Source organism: Excalfactoria chinensis, chromosome 6 (assembly GCF_039878825.1).
Source record: "Excalfactoria chinensis isolate bCotChi1 chromosome 6, bCotChi1.hap2, whole genome shotgun sequence".
Taxonomy (NCBI): domain Eukaryota; kingdom Metazoa; phylum Chordata; class Aves; order Galliformes; family Phasianidae; genus Excalfactoria; species Excalfactoria chinensis.
Genome location: NC_092830.1, coordinates 19808444 through 19825739, shown reverse-complemented (window position 1 = coordinate 19825739; position 17296 = coordinate 19808444). Strand labels below are relative to the sequence as shown.

Sequence of the window (17296 nt, the reverse complement as noted above, 5' to 3'; positions counted from 1 at the left end):
AATTTAACGTGAACTATTGCAATGGGTAGAGAAAATATGGTTTGCTGTCTGTTTTATAGCTATTTAAAAAATGGTAAGACTTGACAGTTCTCTGCTCTTGTAGTTCTCTTTCTGTTAGACAGGGAGGCAGTTCCTTAAAGGGTCATAGAATCACAGAATGGTTTAGTTTGGAAAGAACATCTAAATATCATCTAGATCCAACACCCCACCACTGGCAGGGCTGCCCTGGGTCCCATCCAGCCTAGCCTTGAACACCCTCTGACTAAAGAATTTCTTCCTTCCAACTAACCCAATTCTCCCCTCTTCTAGCTTAAAGCCATTCTCCCTTGTACTGTTGCTATCGGACCTTATTAAAAACTCAGTCCCCTTCTCCTGCCTATAAGCTCCCATCAAGTTCTAGAGCTTTTGCCTCTTCATGCACTAGAACGGTCTCCTGAATGTTGCTTGATGAGCAGCTCAGCTTATGCTTGTAAATATCGCCATCTCGTGGCTGGATTATATTTGCAGGGTTTTTTTGGATTTTTTTTCTTCCCTTCTTTTCTTGGTCCTTATTTCTGTCTGCAAGCGTCAAGCAGTTATGGAGGTGATCTGGAGTGTGAAACACAAAAATCCACAGCATTTCTATGCTCCAGTGAGTTTACCTTGTAAAGAGCTTGTTATGGCAAGGTGGGGAGACACTATCAAAGATGAAATGTTGGATTTGTAAAACCTTCCATGATGTGTGTGTTGCTTTTGTGGAACAAGTACTATTGATGCAAATTTGAATGGGGAAGAAGGCTATGTATGGATTAGTTTTTTACCTAAGGAAAAGCTTGCAATCACATGGTTTCACTGAATGTTTTTTATGAAGCTATTTGTGGTGGAGAAATCCGCAAAGATGCTGGCCAGATCCAGTCTCCCAATTATCCAGATGACTACAGACCTTCCAAAGAATGCATCTGGAAGATCACAGTTTCTGAGGGCTTTCACATAGGAATCTCATTCCAAGCATTTGAGGTGAGAAATGTCACTGTAAGCACTTGAACAGGTATTGTTTCTGCTCTGTAGAGCCTTTAAAATGAAAAAGGGAATGATGTAAACAATTACATTCAAAACAAACAAACTTTAGAATAGTTGAGGACATCATCTCTCCTCACCAGAAGTTTGCTTAGAGATCCTGAAGCCAAGTTTTAAATTTTGAATGAATTTGAAATTTAGGAAGAATTAGAATGCACAAAACATTGCAGGTGTTAAATAAAGTACTCATAAGCCCTCCAGATTTCACTCTGGTCAAATAAACACTTACAGCTTCTTATAGAAAAGCAAGTTATCATGGAAAAAGTCAGAGGCTAAGTTTTATTTGAGAGTAGCCATGAAATAGAAATAGAACTGAGATCTGTTCATGTTTGAATGTGGTTTCAGCTGCAGGAATTGACAGCAGCTATGAGGCAAGCAGTTGGTTGTGACCAGTTGGTTAGGATGCTCTTTTTGAAGCTAATCACTGGTCAAAGCGTAACTGCGTAGCTAGCCTGGTTCAGAGTGCTCATGTCAGTGAGCTACAGGCCCACCCTTTTCCATTTGCAGATTGAATGGCATGACACATGTTCTTATGACTACCTGGAGATCCGAGATGGCCTCACTGAAAACAGTCCACTGATTGGTCAATTCTGTGGCTACGAGAAGCCAGAAGATATTAAATCCAGTTCAAATAAAATATGGATGAAGTTTGCATCTGATGCAACCATCAGTAAAGCAGGCTTTGCTGCAAATTTCTTCAAAGGTATGTGATCTAATACCTCTCAAGGTCAAACTTAGGGATCACTCATCCCATAACTTACCGCCGAAGTGAAGTTACCAATTGTATCTACTTTTAGTCAAAAGCTGTTAGACTTGTACAGACTCAGTACTGGCAGACGTGTTTTACTTTAAAACTGTAGGAGAGTTTGATGCTGAATCACAAACAGCACCTTACTGGTTAAGACAGAATCTACATCAAAAAATGGCTAGTTTTTATGTGCCGTTACTAGTGCAGACACTAACACCTTTTGTTTCATGGTAAGATGGATTGTGACCCCCATTTATCTACATCATGGATACTGATATTTTCAAAGGTACTACTGTACAAAGAGTGTTATTAAAAAAAACAAACAAACACAAAAAAACCCCAACCCTCTCTGGTTAAGTTCTATTCCAAAAGAAAACTTTTGGAGAAGAAGTGATTTGAAATAAAAGTAGAATTTCAGGGAGAATTCCAGAATGCTTTTGGAGACAAATGTGTTCATACACTGAAATCCCCTTCAGGAGGATGTGAATGAAGACATTTTTCTTAAGAGCTGGACCCAAGCCATGGTTCTTCACCAGCATCCTGGCTTGATAGAGGTAGGAGCCAAACATCTAAATACTTGTGAAAATACATTACAGAGTTGCTTAGAGGTAGTCAGTGAAGTTTATCTTATACTTCTGTGCAACTGTCATTGAACCCAATAGATACAGTTCCAGTATTTGGTCCTTTTTTTCCTACTTCAACTTGTGCCCTGCATCGAAAGTGATTAGCAGCTTGCTGGCAAATACTGTGATTTCTTTCACTGCCTTCTGTGGACAATTCTTACAGTACCTAGATTACCTGGTATAAAATTCTCAGGCTTCATATGGGCACAAATAGTACTTCTTCCTCATGTCATCTTGGCTTCTTTCATGAGTTCAAGCTGATTGTGCCAGGAATGCCTTCCAGTGATTACCAGTACCATAAGAATGTTAGTAAAATGTTCTATTAAGGGCTGTATGTGGAATCAGGGGTCAGAGTGAGAAGACGGTAAATCTGTCATCTGTATATTAAACTGTTAGCTCAAGTTGTTGAGACTGAGAACCTGACTACAAGATCTAGAATAGCAACTAATGATCAACCTGAAAATGATCAACTATTTGCATGCACTCCTAACTACGTTGGTGTATCCCATTCAGTGGGATATGGTCTCCCACAGCTCCATGCATGTCAGCACCATGATGGGCTGGTGTCTGGTAGCTCACGTAACTCAAGCATGAGGAATCGAAATATAGCAAACAGATCAAAACAAACAAACAAAAAAACACAAAAAACAAACCCAAAACTAATTGGCAAATGAGAATATAATGAAGTTTTTACAAGTGACCAGTTTTCTGCTTCTGTCTAGAATATGCACTCTTGGTTCCTGTGACTAGTAATTGCAGTAGTAAACTCTTGAGTTTTTGATGGTAAGGAGTTCTTGTATTTGTGAGGTCTGCTGCTGTACCTGTTCTGTGTCCTCTGCTTGTCAACTAGAGCTCTACTCCTCCTAGAGCACGTGTTGTCTGAGGAATGTGAGGGGATTTGGCTGGTTGGGAAAGTATGACTTGTTCTGGTTTCCTCCTGACAGAAATGGATGAATGTTCTCAGCCAGACAATGGTGGATGTGAGCAGCACTGTGAGAACACTCTGGGCAGCTACAAATGCACCTGTGAGCCTGGTTATGAGTTGACAGCTGATAAAAGGAGCTGTGAAGGTGGGTAATATACAGATTGAGGCATCTACCTGTCAGGTTGGTACTGCAACTAACGATGAAATTGAACAGGCTTGGAGACAATGCTTCTTTCCTCTCCATGTTCATTTCTTTTCATCTTTTCCCCCATCACTTGCCCATAAATTCTTCTTGTCAATGTCTTTAATAGAAAATCAAGTTTGGGGTGAAAGACAGAAGACATCCTTATTCTCTACTGGTAAACACCTTTAAAAGCTGTTGTGGCCAGGGATCTCTGTTCAGACCAAATTTTGCAGTGGTTGGGGGAGGAACATTGGAACCTGATAGGAGTCCAGAAGAATTTCAATCCAAGGCTTACTTTTTAATAAGCTATTTCTATTGTATTCTATAGTATCAATGTTTTGCATGCAAAATAGGCATTGTTTGAAATTGAAGTAGTGCTTTTTTTTCAATTCAACAGAAACTGTTTCTGTCAGTATTCTGTGTGGGCAAAGAGCCTGCCCTGTAATAGACAGCTGTGCTCACTCTGGAGTCGAATGCAACACTGTGTTGTCCCTCAGATGAAGTTCTGTCCCTGCTAAAACTAGTGAAGCGCTAAATGTAATAAGCAAATGGGTTGGAATGTTTGAGTGAAAATTCAAGTGCTTTATGCGCTTCTTGTTTGTCTGTTTTATTAGGTTCAGTAAAACACTTGGTTTTGTACAACTTTCTACCGTAACAAGTCTATAAAACACTTAAGTTAATAAATAGGCTACACTTTTTTGCACTGAAGCTATCCCTTGTGTTAGATCTCTTAATGCAAAAATGATGCTGGGAAGAAGACACAGGAAGATTTTATCCCTGTGGATTTGATGTTCTGGCAGGATCTCATTACTCCAAAGAAATAGCAAGGCAAAAAATGCTTTGTAACAAGTAGAATCTTGTACCAGAAGAGCAGACCAAGGTTGATTCCTCTAAGGTAAAAGTTATGTCCTCTCTCAAAAGGGTGGAGCTGAGATGTCCTGAATTTTTAAAGAAAATGAGGAAGTAAAGCTAAATCTCTGGCCTTGCTTTGTATCTTTCCTAGTGAAAGTGCAGTTCACATGTTAAATTTGAAGTTATAAGGTTCATAAACTGAGTGTGGGTGAATTTACCAAGCTGAAATGTACGACGGTATTATGTATATTCAGTCAACAGGTCCATAGTTACTTTAAGGCTGTAGAGTAGAATGGAGATCGATCTTATACAGTTTAATTGGCTTCTGGGGTTTGTAGCCTGGCTGCACTTCACTGGTGATTTGTAGCAGATGAAGTTCTGTCTTCTCTGCAGTTCCCAGCGTTTTAAACCTGCCCTAGAGGCTATGATTTGAAGTGTACCATCAGCCAGGGTCTAATTCATTTCCCAGCTAACAGAATGGTGAAATTCTGTATCTGAAGAGAACCCTGTAAAACTTGTGTTCATTTATTGCCTCTCCAGCTGCCTGTGGGGGCTTCATCACCAAGCTCAATGGGACCATTACTAGCCCTGGATGGCCCAAGGAATATCCTACTAACAAAAACTGCGTCTGGCAGGTGGTAGCTCCAGCCCAGTACCGGATCTCTCTGCAGTTTGAAGTGTTTGATCTGGAAGGCAATGATGTACGTAACCAGTCCCTGCATCTGTGTGATTACTGGCTAATTTGGAATTGGATAAATATTTTGGGTACAAGGATGAGAAGACTGTCTTGCTGGTGGAGCTTCTGGCTGTTTCCTTACCCTTGATATAATATGCTAACAACAATGGTTGTTCATTTTCTCTACTAGCTTTGCAAAGCTGTAGGTGTTCTCCATCCCTAATAGGTGTCCCATTCTACACTTTTCCAGGGCTGCCTTTGTAGGAAGATTATTGGAAATGAACATGGAAGTTCCTCAAGGGTAAAGAAAATAGATAGGAAAAGAGTCTGTTCTCTGCCCTGCCAAAGGCAGGATGGATTCTGAACAAAGCATTTCACTTCTTCCACTGTAAATTGTTCTTCCTTAAGGAACTTCAGCAGACAGCTGATTTCAGGGCTATCACACTCTTGGATGAGAGTCATTATTTTATTAAAATAATTAAATGCTTTAGTCATTAAATGCTGTTAAGTCTAGAATAGCAAGAGAAGGGGATGAGAACACTCACAAGAGAGAATCTGGGTAAACTGGGAGTGTGTTTGAGTACAAAGGTGTTTCCTTTCCCTTCAGTCAAGTCTCTTTCCCCTCTCTGGAATGCTCTGTTCTAAATCCACTGCCTCCTCTCTTGGCAGGTCTGTAAATATGACTATGTTGAGGTTCGTAGTGGGCTGTCTACTGACTCCAAGCTGCATGGCAAATTCTGTGGCTCAGAGAAGCCTGAAGTAATCACTTCGTATGGTAACAATGTGAGACTGGAGTTCAAATCAGACAACACAGTATCCAAGAAAGGATTCAAAGTCCACTTCTTCTCTGGTACGTAGCTGGTCTCCTCTGATTTAACCTCTCACTTTTGGTGAATTGCATCCAGCCTCCTCTAAATTAGACAGAGATTGACATAGATACATCTAAAAAGAATGGTTGCTCTTTGCTGTCATCTCTCATCTTGTTTTCTCAGTGCAGTGTATGGTCTAGTAAAGGTGAAGTGGCAAATGTTATCTAGAAATCTGTTTGGGTGTGAGGAAATGAGTGAACTTAATGAGGTCCAGGGTGGTCAGGAAAAAAAATGGAAATAAGCTGCTTAGAAATTAAATTGGACTGGAAACTGGGAGCAGAGCAAACACTCAGAACACTGAGATTTAGGATTGCCTGTGAAGAGCAGTGGAGGCAGGTAAAATTCTGTTTTGTTTTGTTTGTTTTTAGGTGTTTTTTTTTTTTTTTTTTTTTTTTTTTTTTTTTTTTCAGTTGGAACAGTTTGTCAAGTGAGCTTTATGTAGTGAGAGGGCACTAAAAGCAAATGCCTTCCGCTTTTCCTTCTGGATCCTTTCATTGCTTGTACTGTGACCTTGAGTTTTTCTGAGCTGAATCTCTTGGATTTGCTTATGAGAAAGGTGGGACAGAAGTGTCTTTAATTTTTCCCTCTTCTCTGAACCCTGCATGGATCACTTGTCCTGTAAGGGTAAAAGAGACAGTCTGTCTGTGGCCTCAGCATGGTACTGAATACACAGGTGTAAATATCTGGGGCATATTTCAGCTTCATAGTGTAGCTCATACCTCAGATGCCTTTCTCTATTTGGCTACTTCTGCTTTTAGAGCAGTTTACAAGCAGAGGCTTTTGCCTAGACTAGTGAATTTATGTGATTCTTTTCCTGGACCATATTTTAAAATCATAAGACATTGCTACAGGTTTCTTTTAGACAAGGAGTCTTAAGTTGTTCAAAACTTGCATTTATATAATAAATTACTTTTGTGGTACATCTTATGGAATGAAAGACAATTGCAGAAAATGGTATCTGGACTAAAAAAGGGATTGGGCTAATCTAGCAACAGATGTTGGAGGTGTGTGGTGGTATCTACCAGTTTGGGTACAGGACTCTCTGATTGTGACTGCAGTAGTTTGTTTCTCACTGGTAACTCAGTATTTGTTGCTTTTGCCCAGACAAGGATGAATGTTCCAAAGACAATGGTGGCTGCCAGCATGAATGTATCAACACCTTTGGGAGCTATGTATGCCAGTGCAGAAATGGCTTCAAGCTACATGAAAATAACCATGACTGTAAAGAAGGTAAGTCCTCTGATCTCTGCATTCAGGAAAGATGAGCTCCCACAAACACTATCTAAGTCAGAGTGCTTTCTGCCCTTCTGGAAGCTAGTTTGTACAGCTGAGTGCCTTATCAGTCTGGGACACTGAAAATGTTCCACGTAGCTGAAGAACTGTCTAGGAAATGCAATACTAGAGCTATGGAATTTAGTTTTGGCTGGATCTATTTCCCTGTCTAGCCTTCTATATGTCCATGGAGATGGACAGGTTGGAAGCAAGAAATGAAAAAAGGGATATGATCATCAGACTAGGGAAGCGAGAAGTTTGTAGTCTATTTCAGTAATGTGATTAGTGTATGAGACCTCTCCTTGATGCTTCTGTCTTACGATCTCTCTCAAGCTGGTTGTGAGCATAAACTGAGCAGTGCAGAGGGAATGATGAGCAGTCCAAACTGGCCTGACAAGTACCCTAGCCGGAAAGAGTGCACCTGGAATATCTCTGCAACACCTGGCCACAGAGTGAAAGTAGTGAGTAACCAGTGAGTGGGAGTGCCAGGGGAGAAGCATTCTCAGATTTACATGCCTCTTTCTTCATTTTCCTTATTTTTATTCTTACTGTAGACCTTTAATGAGTTTGAGATTGAACAGCACCAAGAATGTGCCTATGATCACTTGGAAATGTATGATGGGCCCAACAGCAAGTCACCTATACTTGGCCGCTTCTGTGGCAGCAAGAAACCTGACCCTGTGGTAGCTTCTACCAACAAGATGTTCCTTAGGTTTTACTCCGATGCTTCTGTGCAAAGAAAAGGTTTCCAGGCAAAACACAGCACAGGTAAGCTGGTTCCCTGCCAATATACCAGTATGATGAGATGCCATTAAATCACACTGCACTGTTCACCAGTCAAGATTTTTAGATACACTTTTCTGCAGAAGAGTTTATCCTGAGTTTTTTCTGGTTGGAAACTGTGCTAACCAGCCCCCATTGTTGACACCATTCTGTACATGCTAGCTGAGAGGCTTATTGATGTCAGATGTTCCTATTCACCTTCTGCTGTTTAAATAGGAGATGCTTGATTGAGTGGCAACCTTTTCTGTTCCTCATCAGCTCTCAAAAAAAGAGTGGATACAACTTGGTCTAGCAAGGGATGCCTTTCGGATATAATGGCCCACACACAATGAGCTCATAGTAGATTGATTATGGTGGAAGCAAAGATGTTGTGAGCATACACAGCAGGATTAATCTTATTTGTAGCAAGCCAGCAGTGGGTGTGTTGTACCAGTGTTCTTTCTTGAGATCTTTGCCACTGTAGATAAAACAGCACTATGTATTCCTCATTAGCTGCAGAAAAACCACCAAAGTACATGCACTGAGCATCTTAGGTACGTTGTGTAGGCAGATGATTTTAGAGCCCAGGCTTTTAATTTGCTTCAGCTTATTGTTGGCAAGATATCTGGGGTCAGAATTTCAGCTGCAGGACAAGTTCAAAGAACGTGTTAATGAAAGACATTACACTGCTGTTCTATAAAATAATATTGGCCAGGAAAAAAATATTAACTGGTCACTTCTTTCCCTCCGTGTTTTGCACCAAAAGAACCAGGCTTTTCTCCACTATGTGGGTCACTGGATTCATGGATGACTGAAGAATTCACTCTCTTATGCTAGTTAGATGCAGTGGTTAGTAACCTTCCCTGTTGTTATATGTACTTCAAACTGAAGGTCATCTTTTCCCACAGACAGCCCGAAAGTGGGATGGTAAACTTTTTTGTGAGGTAGGGCCTTTGAGGAGACTGTGTTTTGTGCCCTTTTCTTCCTTCAGTGTGTGGTGGGCTCTTAAAGGCTGAAGTACAAACTAAGGAGCTGTATTCCCATGCTCAGTTTGGGGACAACAACTACCCGGGTCAAGCCAACTGTGACTGGGTGATTGTAGCTGAAGATGGTTATGGAGTGGAGCTGATATTCCAGACATTTGAGATTGAGGAGGAGGCTGACTGTGGATATGACTACATGGAGATCTATGATGGTTATGACAGCACCGCACCCCGCCTTGGACGCTTCTGTGGCTCTGGGGTAAGCTGTGGTGGTGAGGATTTCACCGGGGTATCTGGAGGTGGGAAAGAAGGGTACTCATTTCCTGTTTTTTAGAGAGGGTTATCTGTCACAAATTGGCTATCAGAATGCCTTGTGCATCTGAGTCTTGTTGCTTCTCCTGTTGCTAGAGATCAGTCACTTAATCCAATATGCAAAGTTGGCCTGAAAACCAACTGACTTTCCTAGCTGACTTTCCATTTTTAGCCCAGGGCTATATGCATCAACATGGGACTGCTGCACTGCTGTGCCCTAGCCCAATTGCAATATCATTGTGAGAATATGAGAACCTGCTTCCAAAATCTGGTTAAATCCTCAGTTACTTCCTTCCTGAAGCCAAGTTACATTTCCAGTCACAGTCTGGAGATGATAAAGAGTGAAGCTGTTAGTTGACTCCAGGATGGTGTGTTTTCTCCTAAATTGTTGTCTAAGTCCTGATTAGCAGATGTGACTCTGTTAATGTGAGCAGCACTGTGTGATATTTAAAGCCAGATGTTCTATGCTTGATTTCCCTGGGACTTGAGCAATGAAATGGAGAAGGTGCTTATTGAATTTAAAGAGAAACAACCAGGTAGCATGTGTGTCAGGACAGTCTATGCAAACTGGGGAAATGGTCTGGAAAACAGACCAAGGTATAGCAGCTTGATGTGAAGAAGTTCAAGACAGTGGGTAGTATTCACCTATCTGCATGCTGACAAATGGAGGATGGAGGGAAAAGTTTGGGGAGAAACACAGAGAGGTTGCAGCAAGTTACAACAGTAAGGGAAGCAACCAGAGCTTTGCTTGCATCGTTCATGGGAGGGACTCAGCTGCTGAACAAGGTCCGATTTGGTCTGTGTCATTTCCTGAGAAGATTAGCACAAATTAGAACATGCCCAGAGGACTGGAACAAGAATATCCAGGGAGTCCTGTGACCAATCAAAAACAACTGGAGGAACTGGGATTGTAGAGTGGACTGACATCAGTCTTCAAATACAAAAGGCAAGCATGCAGAGAGCAAGAGGAATATGCTCAGAAAGTCAGGACAGGAGGTACTTGAGTATTCATGTTTCCTAGCCTCTTCACTGTGAGCTTAAACTCTGGCGCCACAGCTTGGATGATTGCTTAGTACGCAGACTTGACCACTTTGTGCTGTGTTCTTTCCTTTTCTGCAGCCTCTGGAAGAAATCTACTCTGCAGGAGATTCCATCATGATTCGATTCCACACAGATGACACCATTAACAAGAAAGGGTTTCATGCCCAATACATAAGTACCAAATTTCAGGATGCATTGCATATGAGAAAGTAATTTGACTGCTCCTCACAGACATTCCTTACCCTGAAGATCGAGATGTTTAGCTGTGATTTTTGACTTTTTAAAGCTTCTGTGCACCTGGCCAAAAGCAGTGCACAGTTTTTTCTGTAACTAAAACTAAATCCAGTCACAAAGGTTTCCCTCTGAAATGATTAGTGTGACTCTCTTGTTAACATACCTAGGACCCAAAATTGTCTTCTAATCATACCTGCCAGGGCATAAATGTTGTGTTTTGCATAGCTTCCTGTAGGGCTGTATGAAGACTGAGCTTAAACTGAGGAAGGCCTTAGTCTCTTGAATACCCTGTCTCTAGATGGTATTTCCTAAGCATCCTGTACATGAGCTGTCTGGAGCAGATGATGTGGGCAGTCACCCAGTAGGATTTTTCTCAGATGACTTTGTGGACTGCCTGCTCTCCCCTGCTAGCCCAAGTTACTCAGTGCAATATGAGAATGACTACGCAGCTGGGACTCCAGATTCCATGACTCCTTCCGTCCCATCTATTTAGTGTCTTGGTTTTTGTGGTTTGAGAAGTAGTTGGGGGCATGGGGATGGCCTCCTTAGCTGCTAGCTACTTGGACCACAGTGAACAAGTAGTGTTCAGTGCCTGATCTGCAGTAATTGTCACACTACACATTAAATGGAACTACTTTGCAGTGGCCAAGGGAAAGCTGGTGTCTGAAACAGGTGTGTTTTGATAGGAGGCTGAGCATGAATGTGTAATGCTAGCAAAACTTAGCTGATGGAACACTTACAGTTCGCTTCAGTTACCCTGCCAGGCAAGGCAGCTTAGAGGGCTATAGCAGTGGTCCAGGCTTCATCTTAAATAAGATGAGTCTGTCCTCACTCTACCCATGTTTGCTTTCTCGGTCATTTTATACTTCTTCCTTTCCATGTTCCCATTGCTCCTTGAGACCAGATCTTTGTGAGCCTTTCCTTTTCATAGCTGTCTATGCTGTTCTCCCGAGAGCTCCCCACAGCTACTAAGGGGTGCTCTTACAGCATCAGCTAGCTGGAGCATCTTGCAGAAGGACACACTGAGACACAGATGGTCAGAATATCCTACCATGAGTATATTGTTTTGGTTGTTCCTGAGACAAAGGGAACAGAAGCCATGCTACAGGTGAGCTCTTGGAACCTGTCAAACAGGTGCATGCCCCAGGCATAGGACAAGGAATGGGAGGGTTCTGCTGGTTTGTGCTGCTTCGTTCTTTGTCTGCCCATGACATGGTCTATTAGCTTCACAGCAGTTCTCTAAACCCTGCTGTGCATATAAGATGATGACTTAAGCACTTTGAGCTATGAGGCTGAGACCTGCTCTGCATTGCAGTTATTTATACACATGGAAGCTACAGAACCACTGCAGAATTAACAGACAGCTTGGCACTTATTTGAGAGAAAGTAGGGAATTCAGAATTGTAATTGAGCTATTGATAAGGGAGGGGAATAAAAGAAGAAAAAAATCATTCAGAACTGAATCTATTTCATTATGGCACTCATGGGCAGTAATGAGCTAAAAGCTGAGGTACGTTAGCTTTAATAAAGTATTTATAATCCAAGGATTACTATGTTTACATAACCAGTGTACTGTCAGACTCTGGGGTGACACCTGCTCACTGAGTGCATGACTGTGGAGAAATATGGGGCCAGCACCACTGTCAGGCATGAATGACTTTTCTGGAGATGAGGCTATTTCCAGATGGATAATAAATAGACCCAGCCTTCTCCAGAAGTCCGCGAACATAATATGGTCCAAGTATTGTGAATACTAGGAGAAGAAAATGCATGAAAATATTTTCTTGCTTAGAACAAGAAAAATAAAATAATTTATAAACACTATTATATGTATATAAAATGTGCATGTAGAAGACCAGTAGTCAAAGCCTTAATAATTGTCTTGTGAACAATACTTACCATGGACCCATGGACTATAGCTTTACTGCAGGCTGTATAAAACCATGTTATTTCTGTTAGTTTTTTTAGCTCTTTTTGTTTGTTTGTTTTGTTGTTGTTTTTTCTTCTCTTCCCAATTTTCAAGGTCTTTTTACAGCCAAGGCCTTTAATATTAAGCTGTTTGACCATAAAGGTCTAAGGAAATGAGGTCTGTTAGCTGTGGTCTGCTCTTTTCCTTTTCTTCCTTGATCCCATTCAAGCAAAACAGCAGTGGCTCAGGTCTGGCAATCAAAGCTTGATGCTGATCCCTGTGAAGCAGAAGGAAAGCAATAGGTGGCAAACAGCAGTTCAGATTTCCTGGCTCTCTAATGGGAGAGAATTACTGTAGAAGCTTCCATCATACTTCAACATTTGTGCTCCATGTTCTTATAATTCTGTATGTTCCTCAGACTTTGTATTTGGTGTTCTGGTTTGTTGCAGATGCTCACAGTGTGGTTTGATGGATCTACTGCATTTGTTAGCATTCAAGCAGGTGTCTTTTGTGACAGTGTACTCACAACCGTTGTACTGTACATTTCAACCAATGATCTATGTAGAATATTTCTGCTGTACTGACTGGGTGGTAACAGTCAATAATTTTAAATGTCTATTAAGTTTCTTAAGTGAATAAGAAAGAATGTGAGACCCTCTAAGGTGTATACGCATATTCCAGTCTTTGTGTGGTTTTACATTTCACTAACAAAAATAACGTTATAGGTGGGAGGGGGGAGAGGTGTGTGCGGGGGTGATCAAAATATACCTATGTGCTGAATGAGTTTCTGCATTTATTAAAAACTGGATTCAGTTGCACATTGTACTGTATGCATGCATCCACCACTTCCTGAGGGGGGGGGGGGGGAGTTTCTTAATACATCTTTACTTGCAGCCTTGTGATCTATACTCCTGCTGTAGCAGCAAAATGGCCAGTAGAGAGGCAGCATTAAAAAATGCTTTTCTTCCTCCTCCTGTGCTCTGCCTGATGCGTATCCTGCTTGTTAAGGATAACTTCTTTGTTCTTTCCCCCCATCCATTCCCTGTTCATGCATGTCCCCCAACACTTCCTGTGCTGTGTGTCACAGCCACTCAAAACTTCATGATGGCTGAATTTCCTCCAAACTGCTCACAAAGGCACAGCAACAACATAAAGTAAGGAATAAGTGTCTTCCTACAGCCTCCTGCACCAGGGTATGACTCTTCACAGTTTGATTCTGGAATGTGCTGAGTTGCTGGCAGACAAGTCACTGATGGACATGATTTCCAAAATGAAGATCAGTGAGCATCCAGTCATGCTGAGAATTATGGTCCAAAGTGATGCTGAAGCAGCAGAAGTGGTGCAGCCCAAGTGGAAACCAGTGGGAAATAGGAGGTGATATAGAAGATGGAATATGAACCAATGTTGGCTGTTAGAGGAACACTGATGTGTGCAGCTGCAGCAAGATATGCTAACACTGCTTTCATGATCTATCTGGACACTAAAAGCCTTTTCATGATCTTTCACAGGGTTGTTATATATTTCCTTCTCTTCAAGTAGTATTTTTCCTTAATTTCTCTTTCAACGTTGATTGCCAGCCACCAGGGCTACATCATGTGGCCAGTTTCTTTGCTTATTTCTAGAACTGGGGTTTAATTTTCTGTAACTGCCCAAAGACCATTCAGTCTCCACCTGTGAGATGCTGAATGGGAATGGGATACCTATTGTCTGCAAGGAGATTCTTCATCTCTTGTGAGTAGTTACTGGTACACTAGTCAAGATGAAGAAAGATACTTAGGAGCAAACAGACCCATCAATCTTAGCATCAGACATGAAACAAGCCAATAGAAATCCTCCACTTCGTTTTGGTATTTCCCATAAATGTCCTCTAGCAGACAAGGTGTTAACCTTAGGAAACAAAAGCAGGGTTGCCCTAAAGCCGGTACACTCTCACAGCCAAAAACTGTTTCGTTGTAGTTTGGTGGGGTTTTATTATACTATGAGGAAGATTTAGGAGAAAAAAAAAGGAACTGTATTTCCTCAGTGCTCTGAATCCACACACCATGCACTCTGCCTCTGGCATAGGAGCTGCTTTATCAGGTGTGCTGGGATCCAGCCAGACTGTCTGACTCACCCTGACAGAAATGCCTTTGTCTTCTTCCTCTTTACAGGTCTCCAGTTTCTTGTGTTTTGGTTTTGTTGCTATTTTTTCAGCAGGAAGAGAATCTCATTCTGAACAGAGCACTAAGCCTGGAGTCAGACAGTCAGCTGTTAACGTGTGGAGGAGAGCAAAATGGTGAGTGGAGCCGTCCTGCCTCGGTTAAGTCATATTTTATTGGAACCTGGGGGAGAGGTCAGAGAGGTGAGGCTGTGGGAGTACTGGGGTTTTTGATGTAATGCTTCTCAGGAGTGTTTAGCCTTCCAGTTCCCTGCTCCAACTGACTCAGCTGATGCTTTTGTCATCTTTTCCTTTTGTCATTGCTTTTCCTTGCAGAGCAACCAGTAGTTCCAGGTATTTGCTCAGCTTTTCTGTCCAGAAGGTATCACCTGGTCCTAGGGCAGTTAGAGCAAAGTGGAATCAATCAGTGGTCCTTTTTTGAGGAGATTTCCTGTCCTGTGAAGTGGGATCTGCTGAAATGATCATACTAGAGCTGATGCTTGTATAAGCACAGAAGAGGACACAGTTCCTGGCTGTGAGCATTCATATTAAGCTAGTATTTTCCATATGTTGGAGGATTGATGCTGAAGGGGTGGAAGTGTCTGTTAAATCTGTAATGTAAATCCAGAGCATTTGATTTCTGGACATGTGCGCTGTGTTCCTCCATTACCTTGCTGCTCCCTTAGGTGAGAAGTTCTCTGTACAGAGCCAAGGGCCCACCAGTGCTGATTTGGGATAGAGAAGAGGACTGTTTTTGCAGCTTCTAGGCTTGCAGGCTGCTGCAAGTTACTGAGTGGGGAAAAGGGAGAGGGAGATATTTCATCGTGGTTGTTATTCTGTTGTTGTTGTTTTCACTTCAACTGAGTATAAGGCTTTTTCTTACCCAAGATGTGCTCTTGGCAGAGAGTAGCTACTGTAGTTAATGCTGCTGGAAGTGTACTCAACTCCTGTCAGGGTCACTGATGCTCAGAGCCCTGTAAATATCATAGTGAGTGATCTGGACAATCTGTGAACAAAAGCAGAGGGCACTGCAGTGACGTGTCTGCAAACAAAGATAACACAATGTTGAATTACATTCACTTTAGGTATTGAAATTTCAGAGCAGGCTGGAAGGGAGTTTCAGTGAGGAGGTCTGGAAGTGTCCTTTCAGTTCTGAAGTAAATATATTGGAAGTCAGTAGTAATTTACATGCAAATGACATCCTTGTCTCTCCTGATGTGGCTACTGTACCAATCTGCATATTTATCCATTTTTACAAGTGACTTGAGACAGTGGTTTAAAACTATCGTAAACATTAAGAGAAACAGCCTTGTTCTCCATATCTTGCTGTAGTTTCCTATATTTGTTTGGTTAGAGAATTCAGCTTCCAAATATGATAGTCTTAGTAAGATATCCTGAATCCTGCATTTTGTACATAAAAGCAGCTCAGTGAAGAACCCAAATGCAGAAGTCACTAGTTAAAAATGAAAATGCAGAACCAGGTTATTCCTTTAAATAAAAGCTGTGTGTTTTCTGTCCTCTAGTGGTAGAAGCTAAGTATTTATCCCTGGTGTAATGGTTAAATATGATTATGATTAAATTAACTAGGAAAAACATTTCTACTCAAAACAGTGGCTACCAATCAGGTTATAGCAAGTTACAGACATACCTGTTTCTGGCTCAGAATATAAATCTATCAACAGTCAATTGCACACAGAGTTTTACAAATACCTTGAAGACAGAAAGGTGAACGTATATAAATGTATTATTTATGTGGCTCCTTCTGTTCAGACTTTAACCTGATCACACAGTCCTGAAATAAACATATTGTCCATTAAGTGTATATCATTAACCAAGAAGGAAATAAATTCACAGCTTCAGAGAAGAGATTAGCTTGGATATTCACACTTAAAGATTAGCAATTCAGCTGTGCAGAAAGGTGTGTATCAGTGAGAAAATTTGAAGAATTCACAGTAGAAAAGCTGGGTGAGAATGCTTCTGCTGAATGTCATTCCCAGTAGGTGACATGGATGTAGCCATACCTGCGTCTCTAAGGAGAGCCTGAAAGAGATCCTTCTAACTTGGTGATGGTTAACTGAGCACTCTCAGAGGCATTTCCCAACATCTGCAGTCCCTAAGCTAGGTTGTTCAAAGGTTACACTTTCGTTCAATGTACACAGCTTGCCTACAAAGGCCACGGTTCCAAACAAGCCTCTGACTGCAGTTAAAAACAGAAAGATGAATTCTGGATTGTTCAGTAAATATTATGATCCTTCATATCCAATGAAGTGTCCTGGTCCTAGACCACAGAACTTGAACTGAGCTAAGACTGAAGTATGAATCCTCTCGTAACATGCTTGTATTCTCAGCCTTCCTTCATAACATGCAGTATCCAGACTTCTACCTACATACTTTCATTGCATTAACTTCCCTGAGCTGAAATAACCAGGCCCTATTCAGGGCATGGCAAAAGAAATTCCTGCAATCAGAAAAAGGACAGCTTTGTGCTGGCTTCCTCTACTAGCTTTCTGGGATGCTCAATGAGGCTTCTTTTCAGCCTTTTGTCACCTTCCACATCAGTTGCAAGGGAGACCTCAGCAGCATTGCTGTTTCACTCAATTTTTATTCAGTTCCACTGTTTTTATGGCTCTGGCTGGGGTTCAGCAGAGCTGCTGCTTACAGACATGCTACTTGTTCCTGGATTAGAGGAGAGGCTCCTGCACTGCCTGTCCTC

The 17296-nt window shown here is 41.6% G+C and overlaps 1 protein-coding gene across 4 annotated transcripts in view; it reads left to right on the top strand.

Moving 5' to 3' along the window:
• Positions 1 to 13128, top strand: part of TLL2 (tolloid like 2) — an 83879-nt gene extending 70751 nt beyond the window's left edge. For all 4 annotated transcript variants that reach the window (XM_072339860.1, XM_072339861.1, XM_072339863.1 and 1 more), the window contains 10 exons: positions 851 to 996; positions 1564 to 1759; positions 3372 to 3497; positions 4929 to 5089; positions 5734 to 5914; positions 7038 to 7163; positions 7539 to 7666; positions 7760 to 7973; positions 8959 to 9209; positions 10382 to 13128. In XM_072339860.1, the coding sequence (XP_072195961.1) occupies positions 851 to 996; positions 1564 to 1759; positions 3372 to 3497; positions 4929 to 5089; positions 5734 to 5914; positions 7038 to 7163; positions 7539 to 7666; positions 7760 to 7973; positions 8959 to 9209; positions 10382 to 10516 (1664 nt within the window). In that variant the 3' untranslated portion in view covers positions 10517 to 13128. The remainder of the gene's footprint in view (positions 1 to 850; positions 997 to 1563; positions 1760 to 3371; positions 3498 to 4928; positions 5090 to 5733; positions 5915 to 7037; positions 7164 to 7538; positions 7667 to 7759; positions 7974 to 8958; positions 9210 to 10381) is intronic.
• The last annotated feature ends 4168 nt before the right edge of the window (positions 13129 to 17296 follow it).